General features: G+C 48.3%; 1 protein-coding gene across 1 annotated transcript in view; it reads left to right on the top strand.

Moving 5' to 3' along the window:
- KCMF1 (potassium channel modulatory factor 1) overlaps positions 1–27,749 on the top strand; it is a 527,710-nt gene that overhangs the window by 273,263 nt on the left and 226,698 nt on the right. Inside the window, exon 5 of the mRNA XM_069626384.1 lies at positions 6,129–6,303. Within this exon, the coding sequence (XP_069482485.1) occupies positions 6,129–6,303 (175 nt within the window). The remainder of the gene's footprint in view (positions 1–6,128; positions 6,304–27,749) is intronic.

Raw genomic sequence — 27,749 nt, 5'->3', positions numbered from 1 at the left:
GCGGATCTTAACACCCGCTCAGTCAACAAATTCTCTGCTGCCATCTGCCTCCTTCTTGAAGACACAGACCTTGACATTCTCGCTCTTACTGAGACATGTTTCAATCCCAGCGCAGTTACTGCTTTTGACTCCCACCTACTGGATGGCTTTAAGATAATTTCCAAGCCCCAACCTCACTGTGCTGTTGCAGTGGGTTGCCTTAATCTTCCCTGAGTGGGTTCATTCTTCCATCTTATCCACTCAACTCTACTCTTTCTTCGAGAGCCTGGTATGCAAGTTGATTATCTCCCCCTCCTCCACCCTGACCATTTCTACCATTTACCGGCCTCCAGGCGACACCTCCCTGTCCGAATGGGCTGATTTCTATTTATGCTTACTTTCAACTTCCTCCAACCTGCTCCTCCTGTGAGACTTTAACATTCAATTGGACTCCCCTGGCACAGCATCCACTATTCATTGACCTCTGCACTTCTCTATCCTCCTCCATTCTCCCTTTTGGTCCAGCCCACTCGCTGGACACACCCTGGATGCCCTCATCCATTCCGACCTCCCTCTCTCATCTACCCTGGTCACCCCTCTCTCTTGGTCTGACTACTCTCTTCTCTCCTCCCACCTGGGTCTCAATGGCCCTGTGAACACTCCTCCAAAAGCCCTGCCAACCTCATTCATGAACACCCGATCGATGAAACTGGTGTTGGCTGCTGCCTTCTCTTCCACCTTTACCCCCCCTTGCCCTCCCAACTCACTCTACCACTGACACTGCCCTCAGCAACTACCATCTGTCAATCACCAGCACCCTTGACATTTTTTTCCCCAGTCATGAGGTTCCGCTTGAAACCCGCCTCAAGCGCAACACCTGGTACAACTCTGAACTTCCACAGCTGTGCACGTTTGTTTCAGGGGTGTAACGGAAGTGGCAAACCCCAGGCTCACTCTCTGACAAATTGGCCCGACGCCTGCTCCAAAGGCAAAACACTCTATCCGTGCCAAGAAAAGGGCCCACATTCAAGCACGGGTATCTGGTGCATCCAACAACACGGCTGAACTTTTCAAAATCTGCAGGGAACTAGCCAACCCTTCCACAGTATTCCACTCCCCTCTGTAATGCACTTGCCACTCACTTTACCACCAAAACTCAGGACATCCTGAACAGCCTTGTCGCTCACTCCCCCAACCCATCCCTCGCCCACCTTCCTTGCTTGGACACTCCCCCCTTGTCTCACCGGAAGACGTCACCAGAGTTTTCCGCTCCTAGAAGGTCTCTTCCAAATCGGTTTCCCCTTGCTCATTCAGAATCATCAAGGACAACATTGGCTCTCTTGCCCCTGCACTTGCTGATCTCTGTAACCACTCCTTTGCTACTGGTTCTTTCCCCTTCTCCCTCAAGAACTCCTTTGTGCGCCCCTTCCTCAAATAAAGTCAGCAGACCCTTCCTATCCAGCCATCTACCACCCTATCTCCATCACCCTCTTCCTTGTGAAACTGCTGGAGAAGTTGCTTCTGTCCCAGCTCAACTCTCACACTGAACTTGTTGGTTGTCTCCACGACCATCAATCTTGATTCTGAGCATCCAGAGGCACAGAAACTGCTCTACCGAGTACCCGCGAAGAACTCTTTGCATCCCTGGATTCCAACTCCCCTGCTGTCCTCATCCTTCTTGATCGCCTCTGCATTTGACAGTCAACCACTCCAGCCTCATTCAAAGGCTCCACGACACGCTTGCTATCTCGCAGCGGGCACTGGACTGGCTGACCTTCCTATCTGACCATTCCTCCCAAGTCCTCCTGGGCAACTTCTCCTCTCCTATTTCATTCTCCACCTTTGGTGTTCCACATGGCTCCATTTTCTCGCCTTAGCTCTTTAACATTTACTTACTCAGCTGGCACTGCTCATCTCCTCCTTCTCCCCCAACTTCCAGTGTTATGCTGACGACACACAACTCTTCAATCATCCTGCTGAACCTCTTGCACCTTCCATCATCCCTGATTGCCTTTCTGCCATCCAGGCCTGGTGCAGTCCAATGATCTCTGCCTCAATGCTAGTAAAACCGGAGATCCTTCCAATTGGGACCCTTGCTTCCGACTTCTTCCCTTCACTCTGGCCTTCTTCCATGGGCTCTCCCCCTGCTCCCTCTGAAGCCAGAAACCTTGGAGTCCTCTTAGACTCCTCTCTCGCTTCCCTCACACTCAGGACAGTGCCAAGAAGTCCCACTTTCAGCTCTTCCTTCTCAAAGGAATTCTACCTTTTCTTACCTCCCTCAGAAGCTCAACGCAACCTGAGGCCTGGTTCTCTCTAGGCTTGACTATTGCAATAGCCTCCTCCTGAAACTACGTTCTTCCACTCTACGACCTCTCCAGCTAATTATGAATAGGGCAGCATGACTTATCCTTGGCCTCAAGCCCAGGGACTGCATCTCTCCTGCCCTAAAGTCTTCATTGACTCCTGGTTGCTTCACGGATTAAATTCAAATCCCTATGTATCATCCACAAGACAATCTAGGTCTGGAGACCACTCTATCTGCAACTCTCTCTCACTAAATATTCCCCCTCCAGACCTCTGCACTCCTCTGGCACCAACTCTTTGTGTGTAAAGCTAAACGGAGGGCAGGAGGTAGATTGCTTTCCTCTCAGCTGGCTCTTTTTTTTTTTTTTTTTTTTGGAACAGCCTCCCCCTCCCTCTTGAGCAGGACTTTCTTCCCTCCTTCCCTCTCTCCTCTGCTAATCTTACAGTTGCTTGTTTGGTGTTCAGGGCCCTTATGCATCCTTGGGGGCCTGACCTCCCACACTGAATTGCCCCCAGGTTCTGTCTATCCTCAGCACTTGCCTCAGCTCACCCACCACCCTGGAGGCTCGCACTTAGTTTACATTGCACTTCACCTGTTGCTCATGAGCACCCCAACATCTATCCCATTCCCCCTCCCTTCTGCACTTGCATGTTCTGAACACTCACAAGGCATATATGGTTTGCCCCCCCCACACCATATTTATTTGTTATGTATTTGTTTCTCATCCCCTGCCCCCTCCCTTTGAAACTGTATTTACTTTAAGCGCCTAACAAGCTAACAATAAATAAATAAATAAACAAGCTAATCAGCCTTTACTCCTACGTCCCGTCCCCTTTCCTCCATACTTATGGGACATCTCTCGGTCCTCTGGGACGGAACCGGAGCACTTTGTAAAAAGCATCAAAAAATGTTGCAAAAATGTGTCCTTCCTCTCTTTCTTGCGCGGGGCCCGGCACGCGGCCGTAACCCCGCCCACCTTGGCTCCGCCCCACACATCGCCCATCAGTCCTTTTCTATCGCCAGGTCTAAGACCTATTAGCAATAACAGAGGAACCTTATTAGAGGGGACGGCGGGCGGGCCGGCGTATGGAGGAAAGGGGACTATGGACTAGGAGTAAGGTGGTCACTACGGTGAGTAACCTTGTTATACTCCTACGTCCCGTCCCCTTTCCTCCATACTTATGGGAGATTCCCAAGCACTCCTTACAGGAACTACGGGTGGATGGAAATACCCCTTACTGAAACTGGTTCTTCAGCACAGACTGACCAAACTGAGTATCGGCTCTTGAGCTCATGTCAAGACAATAATGCTTACAAAAAGCAGATGGGGAGGCCCAGGTAGCTGCCCTAGTGATGGACTCCCAGGGGACATATTTCTGAAAAGTAACCGCGGCCGCCTTGCCCCGCACCAGGTGCGCATGAATACCCTTAGGAGGCAGTCACCCTCAGCCAGTTTGCAAATGGGGAGCACTGAAGGAAGTAAACCTGATGCCTGTGGTCATGGTGTGCTCGGGGAAGGTTTAGGCGTGAGGTCTCCAAGGGCCTACAACAGGTTTTTTTTATGGGGAATGTCATGTCTGAAACAGTGAGGTGGGAGTATATACAGGCCAAAGTAAGCAGGAAGATGAACCAGAACAATCTGAAATAAACAGATCTGTAAACCCGTGGGTAGAAAGGCACTAGTAGATTCAGTTTGGACACAATCCAGCCTGGCCGGGTCATAGGTGCCCCATGGCTGATTGACTTAATTCAGCAGAACCGGCTTTACCCAATTAGCTGAAAGAGTTGCACATGGAAACTGTGGAAAGTGGATGTGGTATCTTCAGAGTGATCTGAGAGCACAGTATAGCGGTAAAAGGTAGTTCAAGTTACCATAATAGAACTGGGGGGACGCTATACCCACTACAAGCTGCAGATTTTATTTGGTGTGTGGTTTTATAAAGCGCACTATAATTTTGAAGAGTATCTTAGCGCTTTCTCTGTAGATTCCATATAAAGTGAGCAGAAAAGGTGACTTAAGGTAGATTGAAGACATGCATTCAAGGTTTTCTGAAAAGTTAATAGATCTGACCCCATCCAGAGCAGGCTGGGTATGGCATTCAATAGTTTTGCCGACTGTACTGTGAAGGTACAACTTCCAACTAGCTCTATGACATTTAGGAATAACTACATATTTGTCAAAGCTAGATCTGAAGGAGCATGTCATTTCAGTTTACTGGAAAGAAGGCCTAGGGAAAGCTGGTGAAGGCTCTTAAGCATGATACAAAGTTTTAAATTCAATACAATGATGTATTGGCAGTCAGTTTAATGTGCGTAATGCAGTGCAGAGATTATTGCATTTTTTCTTTTTCAGAATAATTTGTGCCATCACTTTCTGAGCATGTTGTAGTTGCTGTATAGAAGCTTTTGGAAGGCCCAGATAGATGCTTTTACCAAAATCCAGCCACAAGGAGACCAAGGCATTCATCAACATGGTCTGATGGGAAAATGTTAAATAGGGCAATGTCTGTTTTCTTATCGTGAAGAAGGTGGAGAACATCTTTGAGATTTGCCTCTCTAAAATATGTTGTCAAAAGCGATTCCCAGGTTTTTCACCTCTTGCTTTGGATCTGGAATGTTCCAAACTGTACAGCCAGCTTAAAGAAGACAAGATGTTAGGTTTTTCCTTTATTAATATCTGTCTTATTCGGATTCATCTTTAGAAATTTGCCACCCATCCAATGTTTAGAGTATTCTCTAAATCTTATGATGTATTAATATCTTTGCTGGCTGTGTCAGTATAATTAAGAAAGGTAATCTCTAGGGTATTTAGCATCTGTCAGGGGTTGAAAGGACACATTGAAAAGAATAGGGCATATTGATCCTTTAGGAACACCACAGTTGATCTGTTGAGATTGTGAGTAGAAGGGACCTAGTTGTACTTGTTGGGTTCGGTTAGTTGGGAATTAATAAATGCATTCCAGAATTGTACCCCAAAGCTCTTGTTTATATAGTCTATTGTACAGGATTTAATGCTCCACTGTAGTGAAAACCCCCGAGAGGTCCAATTAAGTGCGCATGATTTTCCTCAATCCACTTTTTCTCATTAGGTACTGTATTGAGCATTGATTTTAGCTCAGGAAACAGGAGCTGGCTTATCAAATGATTAGAAGGCTGCCTTTCTCTTGTCTACTCCCATCCACCCCCCTGTGCAAAAGTTCACTCATTTAAACTTTCCAATTAGCCTGGCTCAATAGGGCTCAATAGGGACTGAAAATGCAAATAAGTTATTCATCATAGTGACCCGTTTACTTGTAATACTTAGTAGTTTTACTCCCAGATCTTGCTCTTCAACAAGCTTTGCTGCTTATAGATGGAGAAAAATGGATTTCGGGCACTGCCTGGCACTTGAGTGAGTGAAGAATACACTGTAGCATGTGACTTCCAATGCTTTTTAATATTACCATGCCAGACAACGATTGTTCTTACTTTGTCCTGGCACCATAGGCCATTCCAGAAGTCTGGCCAAAGGGATCAAAGGCTACCACTAACTACAGTCAATACATCAGGATCCCCGAAAAGTAAATATTTAGAGTGCTGAATCAGCCTGGGAGATTTGTTCTATAGTACTGGTCAGGTTTTTGGCGTTAAGGCGTTCATCTTAATTTAGAAGATTAGTGTTTTCTTGGGGCAAGTTACATCGCTACTTCATTTCTCAGCATGTAGTAGCTCACAAAGGCAATATGTTTTTTAAGTAAAAAATAAACAGAAACCTGTAACAATAAATTGTTTTCAACTTCTGTTCTTTGAATGTAGTTTTATTGGATCTCATGCACGTTGATAAATTCCTTAACTTCAGAATAACGATGAATCCAGTGGTGTTCGACATGTACGGAGAATGTTTCATCCTGGCAGGGGTTTAGGTGGTCCCCGAGCCCGAAGATCTAATATGCACTTTACAAGCAGCTCCACTGGTGGACTTTCGTCCTCGCAGAGTTCGTATTCTCCAAGCAATAGAGAAGCAATGGATCCTATTGCAGGTAAGGAAAAGTAAATGGTTTTCTATGCCTTAGCTGCAAATGTATACATTTTTATATCACACTGAACTAACCATTTTGTTTGATTCTCATACAGTTTGCTTTTTGTCATTTTGCTGTCAAAATTGCGTTCTCATAATGTTGCACCTACCACACGTTCCCTTTCTCCCCATGCTCCTTGGATATCCAGGTCGCAAGATGCTGGATCGGAAAGTGCTCCGCACAGTTTATGAAAATGAAGCCCTACTACTTTATGTGATGCTGCGCAAAGTCACCTCTGCCTCCCACACATGCGTCCTGGTTTGTTAGGTCAGCATTTTATTCTGCTAGTTTATAAGCATAACTGTGGATCCCCCATGTGTCCTGAACCACACAGTGTGGACTGTGCTTCTGCACCCTGCACAGACTTGTGGTTCTGTTCCTGGCTCATTTGTTAAAGTTAATCAGGTTTTTTAGCATTGATCCTTCTATCAAAGTCCGTTCAAAGTGGTTCTTCACCATCTATGCTGCAGTTTTTCTGGCCAGCTCCCACATGGTCCTCCTGTTTTTTCTGCAAAACCCTCTCGGCCATGTCCATCTCTTCCCATTTTTAGTTTGGGCTATTAGTGCCACCTATAAGACGAAAAGTATTCAACCCAATACCTGGCACTCCTTGCCCACCGCATTGCCGTGCTGTGTCCCAACTTCCAGTGCTATGCGGGCGACACTCGGCTCATTTTCAGGCTACCTTTAGCCACCTCTTCTCTGTCTCTCATCTCCGACTGTCTGCAATCTAGGAGTGGTGTGCCGCCAATGATCTCTGCCTTAATGCCAGTAAACAGAGATTCTCCTCATTGGAACACCCGCTCCCTCCTTTCCGGTCACTATCTGGCCAGACTCTCTTGACCCTCTTCCTGCTCCCATCTGTGAGGCTAAAAACCTTGCGGTCATCTTTCACTCCACGCTCTCCTTCTCTTCTCACATCTGACGTCTCTAAGAAGTCACACTACCAGCTGCACCTCCTCAGAGGTATTCTTCCTTTCCTCTTTCCCCCAGAAGCTCACTCTCGGAGCGCTGGTTCTCTCTAGGCTAGACTATTGCAACAGCCTCTTTCTAAATCTGCCTGCTTCTACTGTCCGCCCTCTGCAACTCATCCAGAACAGGGACTGCAAGACTTGTCTTTGGCCTCAAGCCCAGGGATCATATCTCTCCAGGACTGAAATCCCTGCACTGGCTCCCAGTGGCTGCGACGATTATGTTAAAAACCCTGTGCATTGTCCACAAGGCCTTCTGGGGCCTGGGGCCTCAATACCTTCAACTCTCTTCCTCAATATCTTCCTTCTCGAGCTCTCCGCTCATCCGCCTCCAACTCTCTCAGGGTCAGTCGCTTCGTCAAGCAACGAGTTGGTGGTAGATCTTTCTTCGCCTGGGGCCTCCCTCTGGAACAGCCTCCCTGAAACTGGAGGAGAATCATCTCCGGTTCCAGAAGCACATCAAAACCTTTCTTTGCTTCTGCTTTTTCTCCTCCTCTCCCCTGCTGATTTTCCCGGCTGAAACTGCACTGGCTACCTGGCCACCCTCTTATCTCGGGCCTAGGTCCCCTCCCCCGCCAGTCACACACCTGCACTGCCTTCCTGGCAATCCTTGCCAACTCTTTTCTGTATCCCTACTGTCCCACTACCAGCACTTGACACCTGATGTCTGCACCTTGCTCTTGCCACCAGCTGGCCGTACTTTTACTTATTTTTATTTATTCTATTTATCCCATGTACTGAACTGTCCCCCCCCCCCTCCTGCACTTTCCCCCTTCCCATACACTTGCGCGATCTGAATGACTTGAAACACTGGTGTATAGGCGTGTTATAAATGCCATATCATATATCATATCATGGCATCAGAGTACAGATGAGGAGAAATGGCATATGAGGGACACAAAGCTTGTAGGTGGTGTTTGGTTATTGGCCCACCCATTGACTGCCAATGTCCATGGTAATCCCTTTGGCCATTCCCACCTAGTTCCTGCCCTTCCCCGCCCAAAACACCTCCTCATGGGAACTCTGTGAGCTCTCATTAGTCAATCTTTACCATCAAACTTTGCACTTGAAGTGCCTGCTAGTGTTTTTTCAAATCATTCTTCTGGGAGTTAATGACTTAATTGGAGTTGTTAACGGACTCCTTGTGTAATAAAAATGTCTTAAACTGGTCTGCCTTCAGCCACTCCATTTATAAGCACTATGTGTGTCCTTCACTGAAGTCCTGTTAAAAACAAACATTGGCAAAGGCAGTAATTTTTGCCTGTGTATAAATATTGGGCATTTGCCAGGCACTGCTTTTAGATGCCCACTTTCATTTTTTTTTTTTTTTTTGGGCTAAGTGTTGGGAGTTGTTGAGGTGAACCCCCTTCCCTGCCCCCCCAACTCCCCCAAATATACAAAAAAAACATTAAAACGTTATAAGGAGCTCGCCAGTGCCGTAAATTCAGCACTGGACAGCTCTATGTAACGTTTTAACGTTACAAAAAATGCATTGAAATGATAACTTTTACATGTAAAAGTGCGTTTCGATTAAACCAGTCCATTTATATTTTCAATGGACTGGTGTCTATGGAAAGGCACTTTTACATGTAAAAGATAGCCTGTCGATGCTTTGGTAAACAATGTTTATTTTCGATGGTGACATTTCGATGAAATGACTAGGAATCCTCTCCCCCACCCCGTTTCCTGGGATATCTCGTAGGTTTTCCCTGTGGAGCAACACCAGTGTTTTTCAGAGGTGTAGTTTAAATCTTGTTAAACCATCTTAGATGATGGTGTTGTGGGAGGGTGCTAAATCTACCTGTGCTAGCATTGGTTTGTCAGTCTCGCCTACTCTTACCTGCTTTCCGAGGCAGAAGTTCATTGTAAAGGACATGTGACTTGTCAAACTCAAGTCAGCTGGGCCATGCCACGAAGCTGATGCTGCTAGCAGAGTTTACACAGGTGGTCCTCTGGTTCAGGTTGCTTTTTGGTGCCATGGCATTTATTCCAGCAATGGACAAGCAATTGGGTACAGATTATGTTGTTTTAGAGGAATGTTAGAAACTGAGTGAAAACTCATCTTCATCAAAATCAATGTATTTAATTTTTGGCAGCCATTGAATCATTGGAGGTCACCACATTCATACTTTCCAAGCTTCTTCCTAAATCACAGATATCCTGTTCAAATACTCTCAATTTCCGTAAAGAAACAGAGTAGTTCAGTGTAGTCCTGTTAGCCACACTAGTACAGGTCATCATTGAAGCACAGTTTGCAGCGAAAATATACTGGCATACAGTTTTTGCCCCAATGACGCACATAGGTCTGATACGCATTGGCAGATCAATTTACGAACTGTATGGCATCTTTGTTGTCCTAATCTAAAAGGGCTACACTGTGTGATGGAGTTGAATTTTAAATGTTATATTTGTGTATCATGTATGAACATTGTTTGGGGATTCATAATAAAAAAAATAGAGTTGGTTATTTGGTCTATTGAGTGAGATTGTAAGAGACGAACACATTTAGTCTAGCATGATAGATCCAGGTTTGCAAGGTGATATATGTGTAATGAATGGGTTACTTTCAATACTCATCCTCAGTAGTCCCCCTGGTCAGGGCTCCAAACTTATCTAAAGAGTCCCTGTCACAATTCCCCTTTGGATAACATTGGGGTCTTCCTGATATTCTGCAAACTCTGGGGCTCTTGGTTTTCGAATTTAGCCTTTGGAACTCTTCTTTAGGGTCCCTTTTAGCCCTCTTAGGGGTGCTTTTGCCAACAAATCTAGGCCAGTGGGGTAGAACTGTGTCTTGCCAGCATTGTTTCCATACATGTCGATTGTCACTGACGTTCTCACTTATTTCAATTTATTTAAACTGATCTAAAACTCTCCTGAAGTAACTTTGGGGGTACTTTCCTTCTGAACGTTTGTCCTGCACCAAATTTGGGTCCAGCAAGTTTTAAGACAACAACTAGAATTTTAGTACTTAATAGTGAATTTTAATGTATTTTTGATTAAAATCAAGTTCCCACGTTGCTGTAAATGCATAGTTTATACTGTCTAGTCTGGGTAATATTTTAAAAATGTTTCCCTGAAGTAAATTGCATTGCTGTTTCTACAGTTCTAGCTTTTTTTGATGTCCTGTACCTTTTGAGTTTTGGAATTGTTAACTAACCTTCATTAACTGTGATGTGTGCGTTTGTATATTCATAATACTAGGTCCAAGAGGGGTACAAATACTGTGATTTTTGTGTTCACACTAGGGAATGACTATTTTAACTAGGTTTAAATGGCTGGCCCGCATTTTACCACCTCTTGGCTTTGTTGTGTGTGTAGCGGGCCTATACTGTGATATGAGTTGTACATCAGGTTTGTCCTGACAGGTTTTCACGCTATCCCTCTTTAATATTCGTGAAGGAAAATGTGCATACATTTAGAATCCTTATGCAAATGTATCTAATGAATGTTTATGAGGGATATCCTGAAAACCTGGCATGGATTTGGACTTTGAGGCCTGGAGTTGGAAACTCCTTAATGAACTATTCTTGTGTAGGCACAATTTAGAAACAAATAGTTTGGCTGCTTTCCTTCCCCCTCTCCCTGTTATATGGTTTGTTCCTATCATTTAATAGTGGATCCATGTTGGAGTATAGGGTTGGGTAGAGTCCTCAATGACATGTACTGTTTTTATAACAAACTGTATTTTATACTAGGAGTGTTCTTAACTAAAGTCCATATTTTAAGAGGTCTGTATATGTGTAACATAAATGTGTTTATTTTTTAAAACAGTGTGGTGTGTTTTCTAAGGGTAAGTGTGTGGACTAAGTGTACCTTGTGTCAGCCTTAATCCTCTCTGAGTACAGCCTGAGTGCTCGGTCATGTTACCTACCTCTAAGATGGGTTGGCCTTCTTTTTGGCTTGAGTCCTTTTGCTCCACCCTAAAGTTGGTGGTTGTAGAGCCCTCAACAGGGGGTTTTGCAAAAACTGTCTTAACAAAGCTTGTGGCACCATTTCACAGAACCATGTTATCCAGAGTAAGGAGATCATACTTAGCAAATATTCAGCAAGGGCAGGAATATGCATGAAGCTGCATAGACTCCTCCAGAGTAAAAAGGAATTTCTTCTGTCGGGCCAGTGTAGTTGGTGTCAGAGTGCTTGCTCATGACTAGTTGAACAAATACCATTGTGAAACAGCAGCATTGGTAGAAAGCAAATTAAAACTGTTTTGAAATGCCCTGTCCTACAAAAACATTGAACGGCACACATTAGGCATATGCACACAACATCAATCCAGTATTAGAATTGTTCTTCCACAGAATGCTCAAGTGCTAACATGATAGACAAAGGAAAACTAGAAGTAGTTTGGACAGGACAAAACTAGATGTCTTGAATATGTGATGTAACGTAACTTGGCACACTAGTCGCACTGCAAAAACATAATCACATCTAAAATTCGATTGGTGCATGGAAACTTAAATCTCAAAATATGCGACGGTGTTAAGGTGTTTTTTTGGCCAACTCTCTGGTGAGGACTGTACAACCACTAACCTTAAATGTTCTTGTGTTTTTTACTTTGCTCTATCATGTGGTAAGGTACCAATGTCCTGGTGCAACATAGAAATGGTACCCATTTTTAAAAAGGGTGACAGGAATTTATGCTAAAGTATTACTCACTCGCCTACAGATATGGGTAGATGGGATTGAATCTATTAATCATTTACAAGCTGGGTTTCGGTAGGGCATTGGTACCGTGGACTAGGGATTCTGATTGGGACTGATTTTAGCAAAATATATTTTACTTAGCCATGTTCTGGTTTATGAAATTTTTGTTGACCTTTGCACAGCTTTTGATGGTGTCCTGCGTGGACTTTTGTGGGCGGTCCTCCAGAGGAAAGGTGTTGGGGGAAATCATCACTTGTATATACAATCCCTTCATCTGGAAAATAATGCCTCAGAGGGGTGCTGGGGTGATCTAACTTCACGTTTGGCTGTTGAGAGGGGGCGCAGCATGGTTGTGTGCTTGTCCCCCTGCTTTTCTGTTTATATATTGATGAATCAATAGAAGAACTTGTGAAATCTGTTCTGAATCCTCCTAAATTGGTTCCCAGCACTATTAGCGGATGATGCAGTAATTTATGGCTACATCCCCGATGGGTCTAGGTCACAATTGAGATATATTTGTTAGAAAATGTAAAAGCTTACATTTGGTAATAAACACAGAGTAAACCAAGCTAATGATATTTAGCCACTATTTATCCAAGAGACATACTTTAAAAGTCGAGGTTGAAGGTAGCATCTTGGAACAGGTGAATATGTATGATTATCTGGGGATTAGATTCTCTGAGAATCTCTTATCGTCTATCCAGCAGGTAAAAGCAAAAGCGACCATAGGCAAATATTGGGTGGGAATACATCACTTTTTTAATAGCCATGGCAGAGGAGCGATCTCACCTGCGCTACAACTCTATGTCCCAACCACTGTCAGCAGCCCTCTACGGGACAGACCTATGGGGCCATCTGAAGGTACCTGCCCTGAGTGTATGTGAAAATTATTTCAGAGATATCTCCTTATGCAACATCGAGGAGCACCACTAGCTAGCTTTTGCTGGGAGTGTAATTCACAGCCAATAGCAGAGATCTTGTATACCAAACCATTATTCTATTGGGTGCAAATATGGGCAAACCCAGGTTTAACTGACAATCGAGTAGCCCTTACTAGCTTTCTCCGTCCAAACGGATCAAGATCACTTCCATGGTTCAAGTTCGTTCGCACAAAATTATTGAGGTTGAATCTGGCACCACTATAGGACTACCCACAAAGTAAAAAAGTAAAGGCGGCATGGCTACGGTCCATCTTTAATCAAATTAAACCAGACTGTTTAACCTTGCGCACTGGAGTTTGTATTTCACTTCTATGCAAATGGTTGGTTGTGAGAATTATCTTGAAACACTTCTTTATAGGTGCCATACAAATGACAAATAAATAAATAAAAATGTGATAACCACATGATATACATGTTCACTTTATATTCAATTGCGCACAAACACTTTAAAAGTAGCATCTTTAATGTTGGTGGAAGACTAATAACCAACTGAGCTGTCCTGTTCGTGGTGCGGCAGAGGAGACAGACATTTTTTGTTTCTCTTCGAGGGTTACAAAGACTTCAAATCTTGTTACCTGTTCCCCATATTTAAATACCAAGGTGCTAGGACTATCAAATTTGCATTAGATTTGTGTAAGAATATCAATGATCTAAATATTGTATTTTTTGTAACAAAGATTTTATTTCGTGCATGGTTAAGAAGGTCAAGATATGTCAGAATACATCCTATTTGATTTTATTGATGAAATTATGTGAATAGATTGTAGATTGATGAAATTATGTGAATAGATTGTATTGAACTTAAATGGTATTTAACATGTGCTTCTTTTAAAATATTTTGTTGCTTTTATGACAAAAGCACTGAATAAAGATAGGTTTCATCACTAACCTTAAAGTAGTCCCAATGCAGCCCAAATTCTCTACGTTCAGTAATGTCTTAGCGGAAGCAGGTTTATCTCTACGGTGGGGGGTTTTGGCATCCAGGGTGCTGCAACTACTATAAGACACTGTAACCCTTCAGCTCCAGGACATACTATTGGGGAAATACAAATGTGCATCTCGGTCAATGATAGTGCCTAGAGGGGAGTAAATAATTCAAACACATAGCCAGGGACCACCAAAAAGGTAATCTGCATTTCGACTGATGGCACCAGGACATTAAACATCCAGAGAGAAATATATGGTGTAACTAGCAATATATCCATTGGAATAGGGCATTTCCATGAACAGAAATGGTAATACAAGACTTTTAAAATACTGGTTGATTCTAAAATTCTAGTCTTTGGCCTAAACCTCACTGGACCCAGGTAGGTGGCATGAAAAATGTACAGGAGCAGGAAAGTGCCTCCAAAATCACTGAGCATGAGTTTCAGGCGGGTAACTTGCTCCCATAGTTATCAACTAGGTAGTCGGACAAATCTGTGTGCATGGAAAAAAGGCACATAAGTCCCAGTTCTACCCCAGAGGTGTAGATTTGTCACCAAATAACCCTGGGGACGACCAGTGAAGACCTGTAGATGTTCTCCATAAGCAGGTTTGAGAATCTGCAGCCCTGAGAGGAGATGACGCACAGCAGGCTCCTGCCTCATTAGAAGTCAAGGATAGGGCCGCCTGCAGAAAGCATCAACCAGGGACCACAAGGACATTTAAAGGTAAGTATTGAGGAGAACCCACAAGCCCTAGGACACAGTGGGAAGTACGCACAGTGGTGGTTTCCACCAAAAATGATTCCAGGATATACCCTGGTAAACTTATTTTCCAGGTGCAATGTACAAGATCCAAACAGCCAAAGAATGAAACCCCCGGAACAATGACAACCCAGATGCCAGAAAAAAAGTGCCTTTCCTAGTAGTCGGATCCTCAAGACAGAAACTGGTAGGAACTGTGAATGGCTCCAGAAAAGCAGGAGAACCTGACAAAGCATATTCCGACTAATAGACTGACAAAGGAAGGCATACGCCCAACAAGAAACCTTCCTGCGAGTAAGACTACAGCAGGAGTGAACCAGAATGGCTTCTAGGAGCAGACGAGGCAGGGCATTTGGATCGCAATACCCTTCCAGCCGACAGTTGCTTCCAACAATAAGGCAGGGACGACCTTGTCAGTGAAATGAGAAGCTGGCTGTAAATGGTCCAGAGAGGGTCCCAGTACTGAATACCAGGTCCAGGAAGGACAAAAAGCAGCTGAAAATGAGAACCAGAAATTGGCCTAATACACAGGAGCCTGCCATTATGGTTGGATCTAGTCCTTAAAAATTCATCAACAGCTCAAACTATTGGAATCCTCCTGCAGGTAACCTAGCAACCTGTCTTACAAGGAATTCTGGTCAGAAATTAATGTAGGCTCATGATCTCCCGTAGATATACCCAGACACACAAGGTCTAGCCTAAACCAGCCTCCCAATCACACAAAGGGGTTAAACAGAAAGGGTAAAGTGGGGCAGCCAATCTGGTTGGCCTCTAAACCTGTCCATCACCCAGGATCAGCCCCCACATGATGTGAAATGGCCGGGGCAGCAACTGGTCGAGACCATTTCACACCCTTATAGAGGGTGCATGGCTGCAGTCCGAAAGACGTACATGTGCACAACGGCTATTTCGAGGGGATTGGGTCCTCCGATGTATTCCATATCTGACAGTAATCACCACAGCTGTGCTGCTTCGGAAAATCTTTCGCCGTCTGCATCCTGCGTCGATGACGTCGATACGCTGTCCTCGAGAGCCTCCGTTGAGCTGACATCACCGGATGTTATAATTAGGACACATGACGCCCGTAGCCTCAGTTCCGTTTTTTCCGCAAACGTGTTCACTTCGGAGATCTCGGCGCGCCTCGATTCTACTGAATCCTGTCTTTCGGTTCTTCGAACCTATTTCTTCATTGCTATTGAATGTCTTTGGCTTCTTCGGTGGTCAGTCAAAATATCGAAAACAAAATGTCGAAAGACAATAATGTCAAACAAAACTTTGAAAAATAAAAAGGCAAATTATTTATTTTTTTGTTTATCTTTTGGCTCTAGTATATATAAAAAAAGGTAAAAACAAAAATAAATTAAAGGGGGGTTGGGAGGGAACCCCCTTTCGAATAAAAAACGTATTAAAAAATAAATTCAACTTTTTATTTTTCGACGTTTTTTTTTCTCGAAATTATGACTTTCAACTTTTTTGTTTTCGATGTTATCACTATGAACCGTCTTCTTCCACCCCGCCCTCCGGGTTTAAGAAGTGGCGGGTGTGCGGGTCCAAGATGTCGCTGACGGATACGCACAACGCTTGCCTCTGGTGCCTCGGGGAGGACCATGATGCGGACTTCGAGGGAATTGGGTCCTCCGACGTATTCCATAACTATGACAGTAATCGGCACAGCTGTGCTGCTTCGGAAAATCTTCGGCGTCTGCGTCCTGCGTCGATGACGTTGATACGCCGCCCTCGAGGACCTCCTCCGACGGCCGACGTCACTGGATGTTATAAGTAGGACGCACAACGCGCGTAGCCTCAATTCCATTTTTTCTGCGAACATGTTCGCTTTGGGAATCTCGGCGCGCCTCGACTCTTTGGAGTTTCTGTTGCTTTCTCGGTTCTTCGAACCTGTTTGTGAAATATTCTTTGTGAAGATGTCTACCTCGTCTTCCACAACGCGTCGGGCTTTAAGAAGTGCAGGGAATGTGGGTCCAAGATGTCAGTCAAGGACTCGCACGACCCCTGCCTCTGGTGCCTCGGGGAGGCCCATGACACAGATGACTGTGTCTACTGCCAGTCACTCACGTCGAAAGCCTTGCTGGAGCGCAAGAAGTTGTTATCGGTAGGTAAGGTGCCCAAGCCCCAGAAGTCGAGGTCTGCAGGGCTTTCGACGGACGACTCCAGGGGCGACTCTCCGCGTCGTCGTCGGAAGTCCAGCTGGTCTCGGTCCTGGAGTCTGTCTTGCCACTCCTCTGCTTCTTTGATGCACTCCCGTAAGCGCCGTCATCGGTCGCCTTCCCCGTCCTCATCTGAGGACTCCGCCCATCGGCGGGTCGCTTACCCCACCACCAAGCATGCGACGCCGGAGGGATGGGCTTCCTTCGGGAAGAAAATGTTGGCAATTCTTGAATCGCAGGGCACTGGTCCGTCCACGCCTCAGAGTGGGGTCAGTCGTGATCAGCCGAGAGACCCTGCTCGCACGCCATCGGGCTCGTGTGGTCGTCACAATTTGTGGGAAAGGTCCCGCTCGGCCAAGGGGAATGGTTCTCGGCATGCCCGGTCCAGGTCCCGGTCCTCGACGTGCTCAAACCACGTGAACCTGTGAAGTCTTCGAGGAAGAAGTCGATGCCTGTGGCGCCGAGGTCGTCGACGGACTCTCTCGAGGCCCCGCGTCCAAGGACGTCGTCGATGCCTTCGACGCCCAGGATGTCGAGGGACACGCTCGAGGCTCCGCCTTCGAGGCCTGTGTCGACGCCGTCGATGCTGTCGGCGCTGCGTCTGTCTCGGTCGTCGACGCCGATTGTCTCGACGCCGGCACAGATTGACTTGACGCCTTTCGGGGCTGTGTCGATGGGGGTACCCCGTGGCTCGGGGGAACCACCTAGAAAGGCTATGGCCAAGGTCAAGCATGGCTTTGGTTCCAGTTCTGTGCCTTCTTACCGCCATCTGGAATTCATTTCAGAGGTGGATGAAGGCTCTGGTGATGTCATGGTGCCAGACACGGTGCCTGACGAGATCCTCTCGGCCCATAGCCAGTTTGAGGACCTGAGGCAGTCCCTGCATGATGCTAGTGGGCTGGACACATCTCCGGAGGTGGAGTTTTGTAGGCCTGAGCCTGGCACTCATGCCGATTCTTCGTACCGGCGCCTTATGTCACGGGTCACCGAGTACTTAGGATGGTCTGCTCCCCCAGGGGAGTTTGTTCAGGATGACCTTACGGATATCCTCGACATTGGTCCACCAACTGACCCGGTACTGCCGTTTCATATGGCTCTACAGAGGGTGGCGGCGGCTTGGACTGCTCCGGAGAGTCTCCCGGCAGTGAGAAAGTCTTTGCCGCGAAAATACCGCCCAGCCAGCAGTGACCCTGCTACTTGTCCAAGCACCCTACTCCAGAGAGTTTGGTGGTGCAGGCGGCTACAGCCCCGGCAAAGCAGGAGTCGTACCCTATCATCCCTCCTGATAGGGACGACAAGCGGTTTGACGGCTGGGCGAAGAAAGTGTTTTCTGCAGGGGGTATGGCGCTTCAGGCGGCCAACTCCATTTGTGCCTTGTCTCGCTTCACACACACTGTGGAACTGTTTCCATGGCGGCTGAACATATTCCCGTAGGGTATGAACGGGATGATTTCCTTGCCATGGTTCAGGATGGCAAGGATGCTATGTGTGAGGCCGTTCTGTTGGGTTTGGACATGGCAGATTGCGTCAGCCGGTCCATGGCGGCGAGCACCGTGATACGCAGGTTTGCGTGGTTGCGGAAGTCGGGGTTTGCTCCTGATGTGCAGGCCCGGCTCCTCAACATGCCCTTTGATGGGGAACATCAGCAAGGCTGACGAGAGCCTTGAGAGGTTGCAGACCTCAAAAGCTGCAGCAAAGTCGTTGGGCGCTGCAGTTCAACAACCTCTGCCTTTTCGTCCTAGGGGACAGCAATGGAGGGGAGGTTCCTTTCGTTATTACTCCTCCTTTGGTAAAGCGAGAGGAGCTGCCAGTTAAAGGGGCCACCGTAGGAGTGCCAGAGGTGGAAAACAAGGTACTCGAGGTGCCAAGGCCGCTCGGGCTGTTGCCTCTTTGCCCTCAGGCAACGCCGCAGCCGCTTCAGCTCAGTCATGAGGCCATGTCCCGTGGTTCGCCGGTTGGGGGAAGGCTGGCGCAGCATCTTGCAGAGTGGCACGCCATTACTTCAGATGTGTGGGTTCTGGAGATCATAACCCACGGCTACTGTCTTCCTTTCCGGCAGAGGCCTCAAGACAATCCACCGGGGAATCTCTTTGAAGAGTCCGGATCCGCTCCTTGTGCAGGAAATTCAATCGCTGCTGGAGAAAAGCGCCATAGAACTGGTGCCTGTAGCGTGGTATTCCCCTTATTTTTTGATTTCCAAGAAAGACAGGGGATGGAAACCCATCATGGACTTGCACGGTTTGAACAAACTCCTCAGGAAGGACAAGTTCAAGATGGTTACTCTTTCTCAAGTCCTCCAGGCCCTTCAACTTCAGGACTGGTTGGTGTCTCTCGCCCCCGAGGATGCTTATTTTCATGTGCCGATCAATCCGAAGCACGAGAAGTACCTGAGGTTTGCGGTTGGTACTTTCAGTTTTGGGTCCTGCTGTTCGGATTGACTTCCGCCCCGAGGGTCTTCACCAAGCTCATGGTAGTGGTGGCAGCGCACCTCAGCAAAGGGGGGATTCACGTCTACCCCTACCTGGACGATTGGTTGATCAGGGCGCGCTCTCCCAAGCAAGTCTTGGATCATCTGTCCGTCACCTGCCACTCCCTCCACAAGCTGGGCTTCTCCCTCAACTGAAAGAAGTCCCACTTGACGCCAACTCAAAGGCTCCAGTACATCAGAGCAGTGCTCGACACGTCCCTGGGGCAGTGTTTTCCTCCCCAGGTGAGGGCTCATCACATTCAGCAGGTGGTGCACAGGTTTCAACTTGCCCAGACTCTCCCAGCATTCGAGTTCTTAAGATTGCTCGGCCTCATGGCATCCTGCATTATTCTGGTGCCAGAGGCCAGGTTGCGGATGAGATCTTTGCAATGTGCACTCAAGCTCCAGTGGTCTCAGTCCTCCGGCAGGATGTCGGACCCTGTTCAGGTGCTGTCTTCGGTCGCCCAGGACCTTCTGTGGTGGGCCGACGAAGGCAATCTGATGAGGGGGACTCCATTTTGGCTGCTCTGGCCGGAGGTGACAGTCAGCGGTCATTGGTCTCCGTCGGAGTCCAGACTCCATATCCATCTGTTGGATCTGAGGGCCGTCAGGCTAGCCCTGAAGGCTTTTCTGCCGACTGTGCGAGGAAAGAATGTCCTGATCCTGACGAACAACACGGTGACCATGCACTACCTCAACAAAAAGGGGGGGGGCAGGGTCACTTCCTCTGTGCAGGGAGGCGATGCAGCTCTGGTTCTGGGCAATCCAGCAGGAGGTTTCGATCTTGGCAGTTCATCTGGCAGGAGACGAAAACGAGACGGCGGACGCTCTGAGCAGGCAGAGCGCGATCTCTCACGAGTGGGAGTTGGCTCAGGAGATTCTCCTGGAGATCTTCGCCCTTTGAGGGACCCCTCAAGTGGATCTCTTCGCCTCCAGTGTCAACCGGAAGTGCGAGAGGTTCTACTCGCGGGAATTTCCTCCAAACGGAGCCTTAGGAGACGTGTTCGTGGTGGAGTGGTCATTCCCACTGCTGTACGCGTTTCCTCCAGTCCCAGTCATCCTGCAAGTACTGCAGAGGTTAGAGGTTTGGTTCCCGGATGATCCTCATTGGTCCGGCGTGGGCCCGGAGGACGTGATACCCAGACCTTCTCAACTTGTCCATCTGCCCTCCACGTCGTCTTCCGTACCGAGACAATCTGCTCTCACAGGGGGTCAGGTTCTCCATCCAGAGGTCAGGTCCCTCAATGTTCATGCTTGGTTTCTGAAAGGTTGAGGTATAAGGATTGGGACCTCCCTGAAGACGTGATGGAGGTGTTTCTTTCGGCCAGATGGCCGGCAACAAAGTCCCTGTACTGTTGCCGCTGGAGAAAGTTCTGCGACTGTTGCAGGGTTCAGAATGTGGATCCTTTTTCATGTGACATTCCTGTAGTTCTGTTTTTTCTGCTTTCTTTAGCCCACAGGGGCTTGCAAGTGGGTACCATTAAAGGTTACCTGGCGGCGCTGTCCATATTTAAGTGCTCATCTGAGGCGTGTTCTTATTTTTAAATTTCTTTAATTTCTCAGTTTCTGAAAGGGCTCACTAATATGTTCCCTCTGTCATCTTTCTAGGTGCCCGGTTGGGATTTGAACCTTGGTCTCAAGTTTCTAATGGGTGCTCCATTTGAGCCTTTACATTCTTGTCCTTTGAGACTGTTAACCCTTAAAACTGTATTTTTAGTTGCGGTCACTTCCTCTCGCAGAGTGAGTTACAGGCACTTTCAGTTAAGCCACCCTTCACTGTGTTTCATAAGGACAGGGTTGTCCTTAGAGTTTGTCCTTCTTTTCTTACGAAGGTGGTGTCGGAATTTTATTTAAGACAGAAGGTTGTTATTCCGGCATTTTATCCTCCTCCGCATCCTGGTAAGGACGAGGAGAGGCTCCATAGGTTAGATCCTAAGAGAGCTTTAAGTTTCTACATTTCACGCATGTCCCGGGTCAGAGTGGACGATCAGCTCTTTATTGGTTACACTGGAAGGCGTTTGGGACAAGCTGTGACTAAGTAGACTTTGTCTAGATGGATTATCTTGGTTAAGTTCTGAATGTTACTGCCTGGCGGGTAAGGACCCTCCTGTTGGTTTACAGGCCCAATCGACTAGGGTATAGCTGGCTCTACTGCCCTGCAGAGGGGTGTTCCTATTCGTAACATCTGTGAAGCAGCCACTTGGGCTTCGGTCCATACTTTTGTACGTCACTACTCCCTAGATTGCATCCATGGGCAGGATCTGGCCTTTGGCAAGGCGGTCCTTTACTCTGCAATTTGTTTGGGCATTCTAAATGTGTATATTCTAAATTATTTTCCCACCTCCTTACGTTGGTACTGCTTTGGGAGTCTGTCATAGATATGGAATACGTCGGAGGACCCAATCCACTCGAAAGAACAAGTTACTCTTACCTGGTAACATTCTATCGATGGGAGGGTCCGACGACGTATTCCATATCGCTCCCTCCCTGCCTGCCCCTCTGCAGAATTTTTTATGCGATTGCAGCTTACGTTTCCGCAAGGCTTTCTGTGGTCGTACTGGCAGAAGATAGGTGCCACACGTTCTGGGGAAAAAACTACAACTGAGGCTATGGGTATCGTACATCCTACTTATAACATCCGGTGACGTCGGCTCGACGGAGGCCCTCGAGGACAGTGTGTCGACCTCATCGATGGAGGACGCAGACGGCGAAAGATTTTCCGAAACAGCACAGCTGTGGTGATTACTGTCATAGATATGGAATACGTCGTCGGACCCTCCCATCGAAAGAACATTACCAGGTAAGAGAGTAACTTGTTCTTTAAACCTAACTAATGGTTTCTCTAGAAAAAGATGGCTCAAGAACCAAATATCTGAGAGCAGGATACATTAGTACCCCAATGGGTACCAAGAAGCTACATTGACCAACTAATGCTGTGAATTGACTTCATCCCTGGTGAAGTCAAAGCAAAGTTACAACTGCCATCAGCCTACTCCCTCAAACCAGTGTAGTGGGTCCGAATCGGCCTAGGTCTAAAATGGGTAGGCCCGCACCAGTAGCCTTATGGGCTACTATGCAACCATAGTCAAATATTGCAGTGGCAAAGGAACTTTAAGTCCCTCGGCCACAAAAATAGGGAGGGCAAAAAGTTAAGAGGTCCCTAAAGAGTGACTACAAGTCCAATTTGTTGAATGTGAAGGATGCTTAAGCAATTGATCATGTAAATGCATTACCAAAATGGAGGCTGTTTACTACATATTCAATCAATAGTCCATCAATATATCCAATATAATTGTGTATTGTTGCCAACAGCCAATCTGTTTTTTTGCTTCTGACAGGTCTGCGAATTGTTCAGAGAGCTGAAAATATCACAACTCCATTTTGGCCTCTTGACCACTTTTATCGGGTATTTCATGTACTCTGATTGAAATTTTACCAGATCAAGTGAAGATTGTGACTTGAAACAGTCGCCAACCTCTCACACAGATTTGGTGTAAATCCATGAAGCTGTTTTTGCTGCTTTCCTTATAGGAGTTTACACGCGCAATTCAACTTCTCTACCATTGGTTCTTCATTCATATTTGTGAACACTGAATATCTCTGCCCTAGAAGGGCTCAGAACATATTTTCAACATAGAAAATTATTTTGTAAAATGATAATTAAAAAGCAATGAATAAAAAAGCATTGCGATGAGGCCAATCTTGCCCGTTATGGCTTCCACTACTCTTACGTCCCGTCCCCTTTCCTCCATACTGCATGGGCGTCCCTTCCAAGGGACAGGAGAGGGAACCTTTTCCACCAGAAAAACCTCTTCCTCTTTAATTCTAGAGGCATGCGGGGGTGCAGCCCTGGGGGCATCTGCTGCCCTGACTCCACCCTCTGGCACCACACCTCAGTCCCCTTTTTTGCATTGATGGGAGCGGGCTGAATTGACTAGCGCTCCTGGGTTTGGCTTTGGCCATGTAATTCCACACGCGAATACTTCTTCTCTTCTGTCTTTTTTTGTCTTTTTATCATTCAGGTACTCGGTCCTCCGGCGTCACGCTCCTCCCCGGCGCATGTCGACTTCTACAGGGTTCAGCAGGTGTCCATCCTGTGACAGGCTCTTTCCAACTTCGGATGCCATCTGCCTACGTTGCCTTGGGCCAGATCATGGCTGACAAGCTTGTACCGCGTGCAACGCGCTTTCCTCAAGGTCTCTGAAGAATGGACTGGCCAGGTGGAGGGAGCTTTTCTAGAGATCGCCTCCAGAGGACCTGCAGGATGTCATCAATCATCAATCCATGCCCAAGGTAGGGCCACTCTTTTCCAGTGCGCCCCGCAAGGGAGACTCATCTCCAAGGACTTGCCCGTGCGAGTTCGTCGGTGGATCCTCCCAGGGACAGTGCTGAGGGACCGGAAGGTTCTTTTACCCTCTCTTCACCCGAGGGGCCACACCCTAGTAACGGCCACATGTCTTAGGGGGCGCCTATACGCAGCACTACCGGCAGCTCTGCCGAGGGCAATACGCCTCCCAGGTCACGGCCTGAAGTGCGGGATAGGCCTTTTGTTCCAACACCAAGCGTCTTGGACGGGGCTGGTTCCAGCGAGCCAGGCGCCACGACTTTGGCACGTTGAATGCAGCTTCACAAAATGGCCACTCATCCGATACCCCCTCTTTTGGAGCAGGTGGAGGAGGGAGTCACAAGGTGGCACCGGTGTCAACCAAGTGCGTGGCCTACAGTTATCCATCGGCAGTGCAGGGCAGGTTTCCCCTCCACCCCAGGCAGTGTCCCCCGCCCCCAGATGCCCTGTGCCAGTCAATATCACCTGCCACCTCTACAGCCTCCGAAGACCAATTCTTCGAAAGGTTCCTGGGGCTGATGCGAACTCCCCAGAGGGGGTGCCATCCTCTGGGATGCCATCAGGGACATGCTTCCTCAGGTCAACCCACCTGCACCCATAGTCATTCCTCCGATGGCTCCGGTGCAACAGGCCCCAGCGCAGATGCTGCTGCCCCAGCCGGCTCCTCCGATTCCGGCTTGCCTGCCTCCCACAGTACAGGTGGTTCCACACCAGCCTCCGTAGCAGCCGCCGGCTCCGGTCCCCACTCTGCAGCCAACGGCGCCCAGCACTCCTCCATCAGCTCCAGAGCCTATGGGCACGGACGAGGAGGAGGACCCCGATACGCCACCTTCAGCCAGGGCCTTCCATGAACGCCTTGCAGGTTTGGCTGAATATTTCGGCCTTCCTCAGCCTGAGGTAGACCAGCCCGAGGAGGGGGTCTTGGCAGAATTCCTCACCCTAAGACCCCGTACCGAAAGGGGGATCCCGATGCAGGTAGACGTAGTTGCCCTGGCCAAGAAGGGGTGGCCCAAGCAGCACTCAGCCCAGCCTGTCCATCGACGCCTCAACGCCAAGTACAGGCAGATGGAGATCCTCAACAGCACTCTCCGGTGATAGCCGCAGCGTCACTCTATTCCAAGCCTCGGTCGTGCTCGGCCACCTCGTCTTCAACACTGCAAGGCAAGGAGGAGAAGGTCTTGGAGATCCCTTGCAGAAGGTCAACGCAGATGCCATGTTCGCAACCGCTACCAAGGGCTCTGATGGGAAATTGCAGAAGCGCGTCAATGCAGGTGACTAGGAGAATCCAGGCTGGTAGCGCTGGACATTAGGGAGTCCACCGTGGCATCGATACGTCTGCCCAGGCCAGCTGCATTGCCACGGACATGAGGGATGGCCTGGCTCCGGGCTACTAAGTTTAATCGCGATGTCCAGGAAAGCATATTGGACCTTCCCTTCGAGGGCAGTGACCTTGTCCACTCCATTACAGACTAGGAATTAGATAAAAAGAACAGCTCGCAAACCGCAAAGTCTATCTATTTTTTCAAAGGCCACACCCAAAGCCTACACCCAGTCGCAGCAACGCTCCGACAGGTGTGGGTGTTTGGTGGGTTCTGAGGTTTCCAAGAACTGAGGTCCAATCAATCGGTCCATTCTCCAAGTCGGCATTGGAGGAAATAACAAAAGGGGCTGGGGTGGGGGGGGCAAGGGGTTCTTCCAATTCACCTCCTCCGCAAGAGCCTCGGAGGGAAAGAAGGCTGACACGCCCCAAGGGTCCACGTGTCTCCAGTGGGGGGCAGGCTTGCCTTCCGCGTTTTGGCACCAGAATTTTTCGGACCTCTGGATCCTCTGTAGTCTCCACGGGCACTTCCTACTGGTACCTTCCTCTCCTCCCCTCCTCTCCCACAGATTGGGATAACAACTATGCTGGCAGAGATTTGTTTGCTCGTCGAGAGCCAGGTTGTGGATGAAGTCCCAACCTCCCAGCGAGGTTTGGGCTTTTATTCCAGGATTTTCGTCATACAGAAAGAGAACCAGGCTGGCCTGAGAGTTGGGTTGGACCTTCCCACCCTTAATCTCTCCCTCCATCTACAAAAATCCAAGATGGTCACGCCAGCTCTTATTGCAGAAACACTGGACAAGGGGAGACTGGATATGCTCCCTGGATCTGAAGGACGCTTACCTGCATGTCCAGATTTGGCAGCCACTTTGTTCTTTACTACGCTTCAGGATCAGGGGCTTCCATTTCCAATACAAGGTGCTACCCTTCAGCCTCGACTCAGCTCTCAGGGAATTTACCAGGTTGATGAATGCAGTGGCAGCCCTCCTCAGGGCCCAGTGCCACCACCTCTACCCGTACCTGGACTACTGGCTTGTCCGGGCCACTTCTCAGGAAGCGGTTCAGCATACTGCCTCTTCACTGATGAACACACTCAACGACCTGGGGTTTCACTATCAATCTCAAGAAGTCTCAGTTGCAGCCCACGCAGAGTCTGACCTTCTTGTGCCTCATCTGGGACACGAGCTCTGTGAGAGTCTTTCCCTCAGAGGGCTAGCTGGTGGCCAAAAAGAGAGCTACAGCTCACGTCGTCTCCAGGCCTGTGACCTCGGCCTGGTGGTACCAACACCTACTGGGGCTTATGGCAGCAGTCCTTTTTTGGCCAGGCCCCACACAAGACTCGGGTATTGGAGATTACAGCTGCACTTCGCAGCTTCATGGAATCAGGAGAGGGGCTCCCAAGAGAAGACAGTCAGCATTCCTCCCTTTCTCCTCTCGGACCTCCACTGGTGGTCCGCAGACTTCAACCTGAGGCAGGGTAAGCCCTTCTGGCAGCCGGCCCTTCAGGTCACATTTACTACGGACTGTTCCCTTGAAGGCTGGGGAGCCACCCTCAGTGTCCATGGAGTCTGGACTCGGCAGGAGTCCCACATCAATTGGCTGGAATTGAAGGCCATATAGTTGGCTCTCAAGGCCTTTCTCCCCCTTATCGAGGGCAAGACCATTCTTATCCAACAAACAGGGGGGCACCAGATCCCCTCTGCTGTGCAGCTTAGCGGTCGGCAGGTGGGGGTGGGTTCTGGAGAACGATTTTTACCTCATGACCGTCCACCTCCCGGGGGAATCCAACCTGGAAGCGGACAGACTCAGCAGACTGGGGGCGGACAATTACGAGTGGCAATTGAATGACCTGGTACTGAAGATCTTCCTCAGGGGGGGGATCTTTTTGCCACCTGGGACAACAGGAACTGCCAGCAGTTCGCCTCCTTGCAGGGACAGGGCCCCAGCTCCCTGAGCGATGCATTTCAGATTCAGGGGAATGACACGACATCATACGCCTTCCCGCCCACACCGCAGATGCACAGGGTATTATGCAAGATCAAGGAGTCTTGCCACTGCAGCGTCATTCTAATAGCACCATGGTGGCCAGCCAGGCCAAGGTTCTCTGAGCTGCTCAGCCTCTCGGAGAGACCACCCATTCGCCTTCTGACAGGACCAACACATCGTCGGCGCAGCAGGGGGGCAGGGTCCTCCACTCTGTGCCACAGAAACTAGCCCTCACAGCGTGGTTGCTGAGTAGATCACGCTAGGTCATCTCAGCCTTTCCCAGGCTAATCTAGAGATCATACAGGGGACTAGGAGCAGAGCTACCAGGTCCCAATATAAGAGCAAGTGGACCAGGTTCTGCCACTGGGCAGACTCAAAGGATATCAACCCCCTAGCATGTAGATTGGACGATATGCTCTCGCTCTCGGCGCACCTCGCCCGCCAGGGCGGGCAGTTAGACACTTGCTGCACGTTCTTGTCAGCCATTGGGGCCTAGAGAAACTCAGAGGAAGAGGTGTTCTCCTCTTCCAACCCGATTGTTAAGAAGCATTTGACGGGACTCGCCAGACTCTACCTGCCCATCAAGAGGCCACACCCTCTGTGGGACCTTAACATAGTTTTGGTAGCCCTGGCGACCAAACCAATTGAGCCAATGGCGTCCGCTGACATCAGGCTGGTCACCATTAAGACGGCCTTACTAGTCGGCCTCAGCTTGGCTCGCAGAGTCAGTGAAATCCAGGCGCTGGTCGCCTCAGAGCCCTATACTACGTTTCACAAGGATAAAGTAGTCCTGCTGACGCACCCAACATTCCTACCTAAGGTGCCGTGCGCATTCCACCTTCACAAGGAAATAGTGCTTCCTATGTTTTTGCTGAACCTAAG

This window comes from Ambystoma mexicanum, chromosome 6p (genome assembly GCF_040938575.1).
Source record: "Ambystoma mexicanum isolate Mex_15411 chromosome 6p, UKY_AmexF1_1, whole genome shotgun sequence".
Classification (NCBI taxonomy): Eukaryota; Metazoa; Chordata; class Amphibia; order Caudata; family Ambystomatidae; genus Ambystoma; species Ambystoma mexicanum.
The sequence above is the reverse complement of the archived record's forward strand: the minus strand, read 5'-3'. Positions and strand labels throughout refer to the sequence as shown.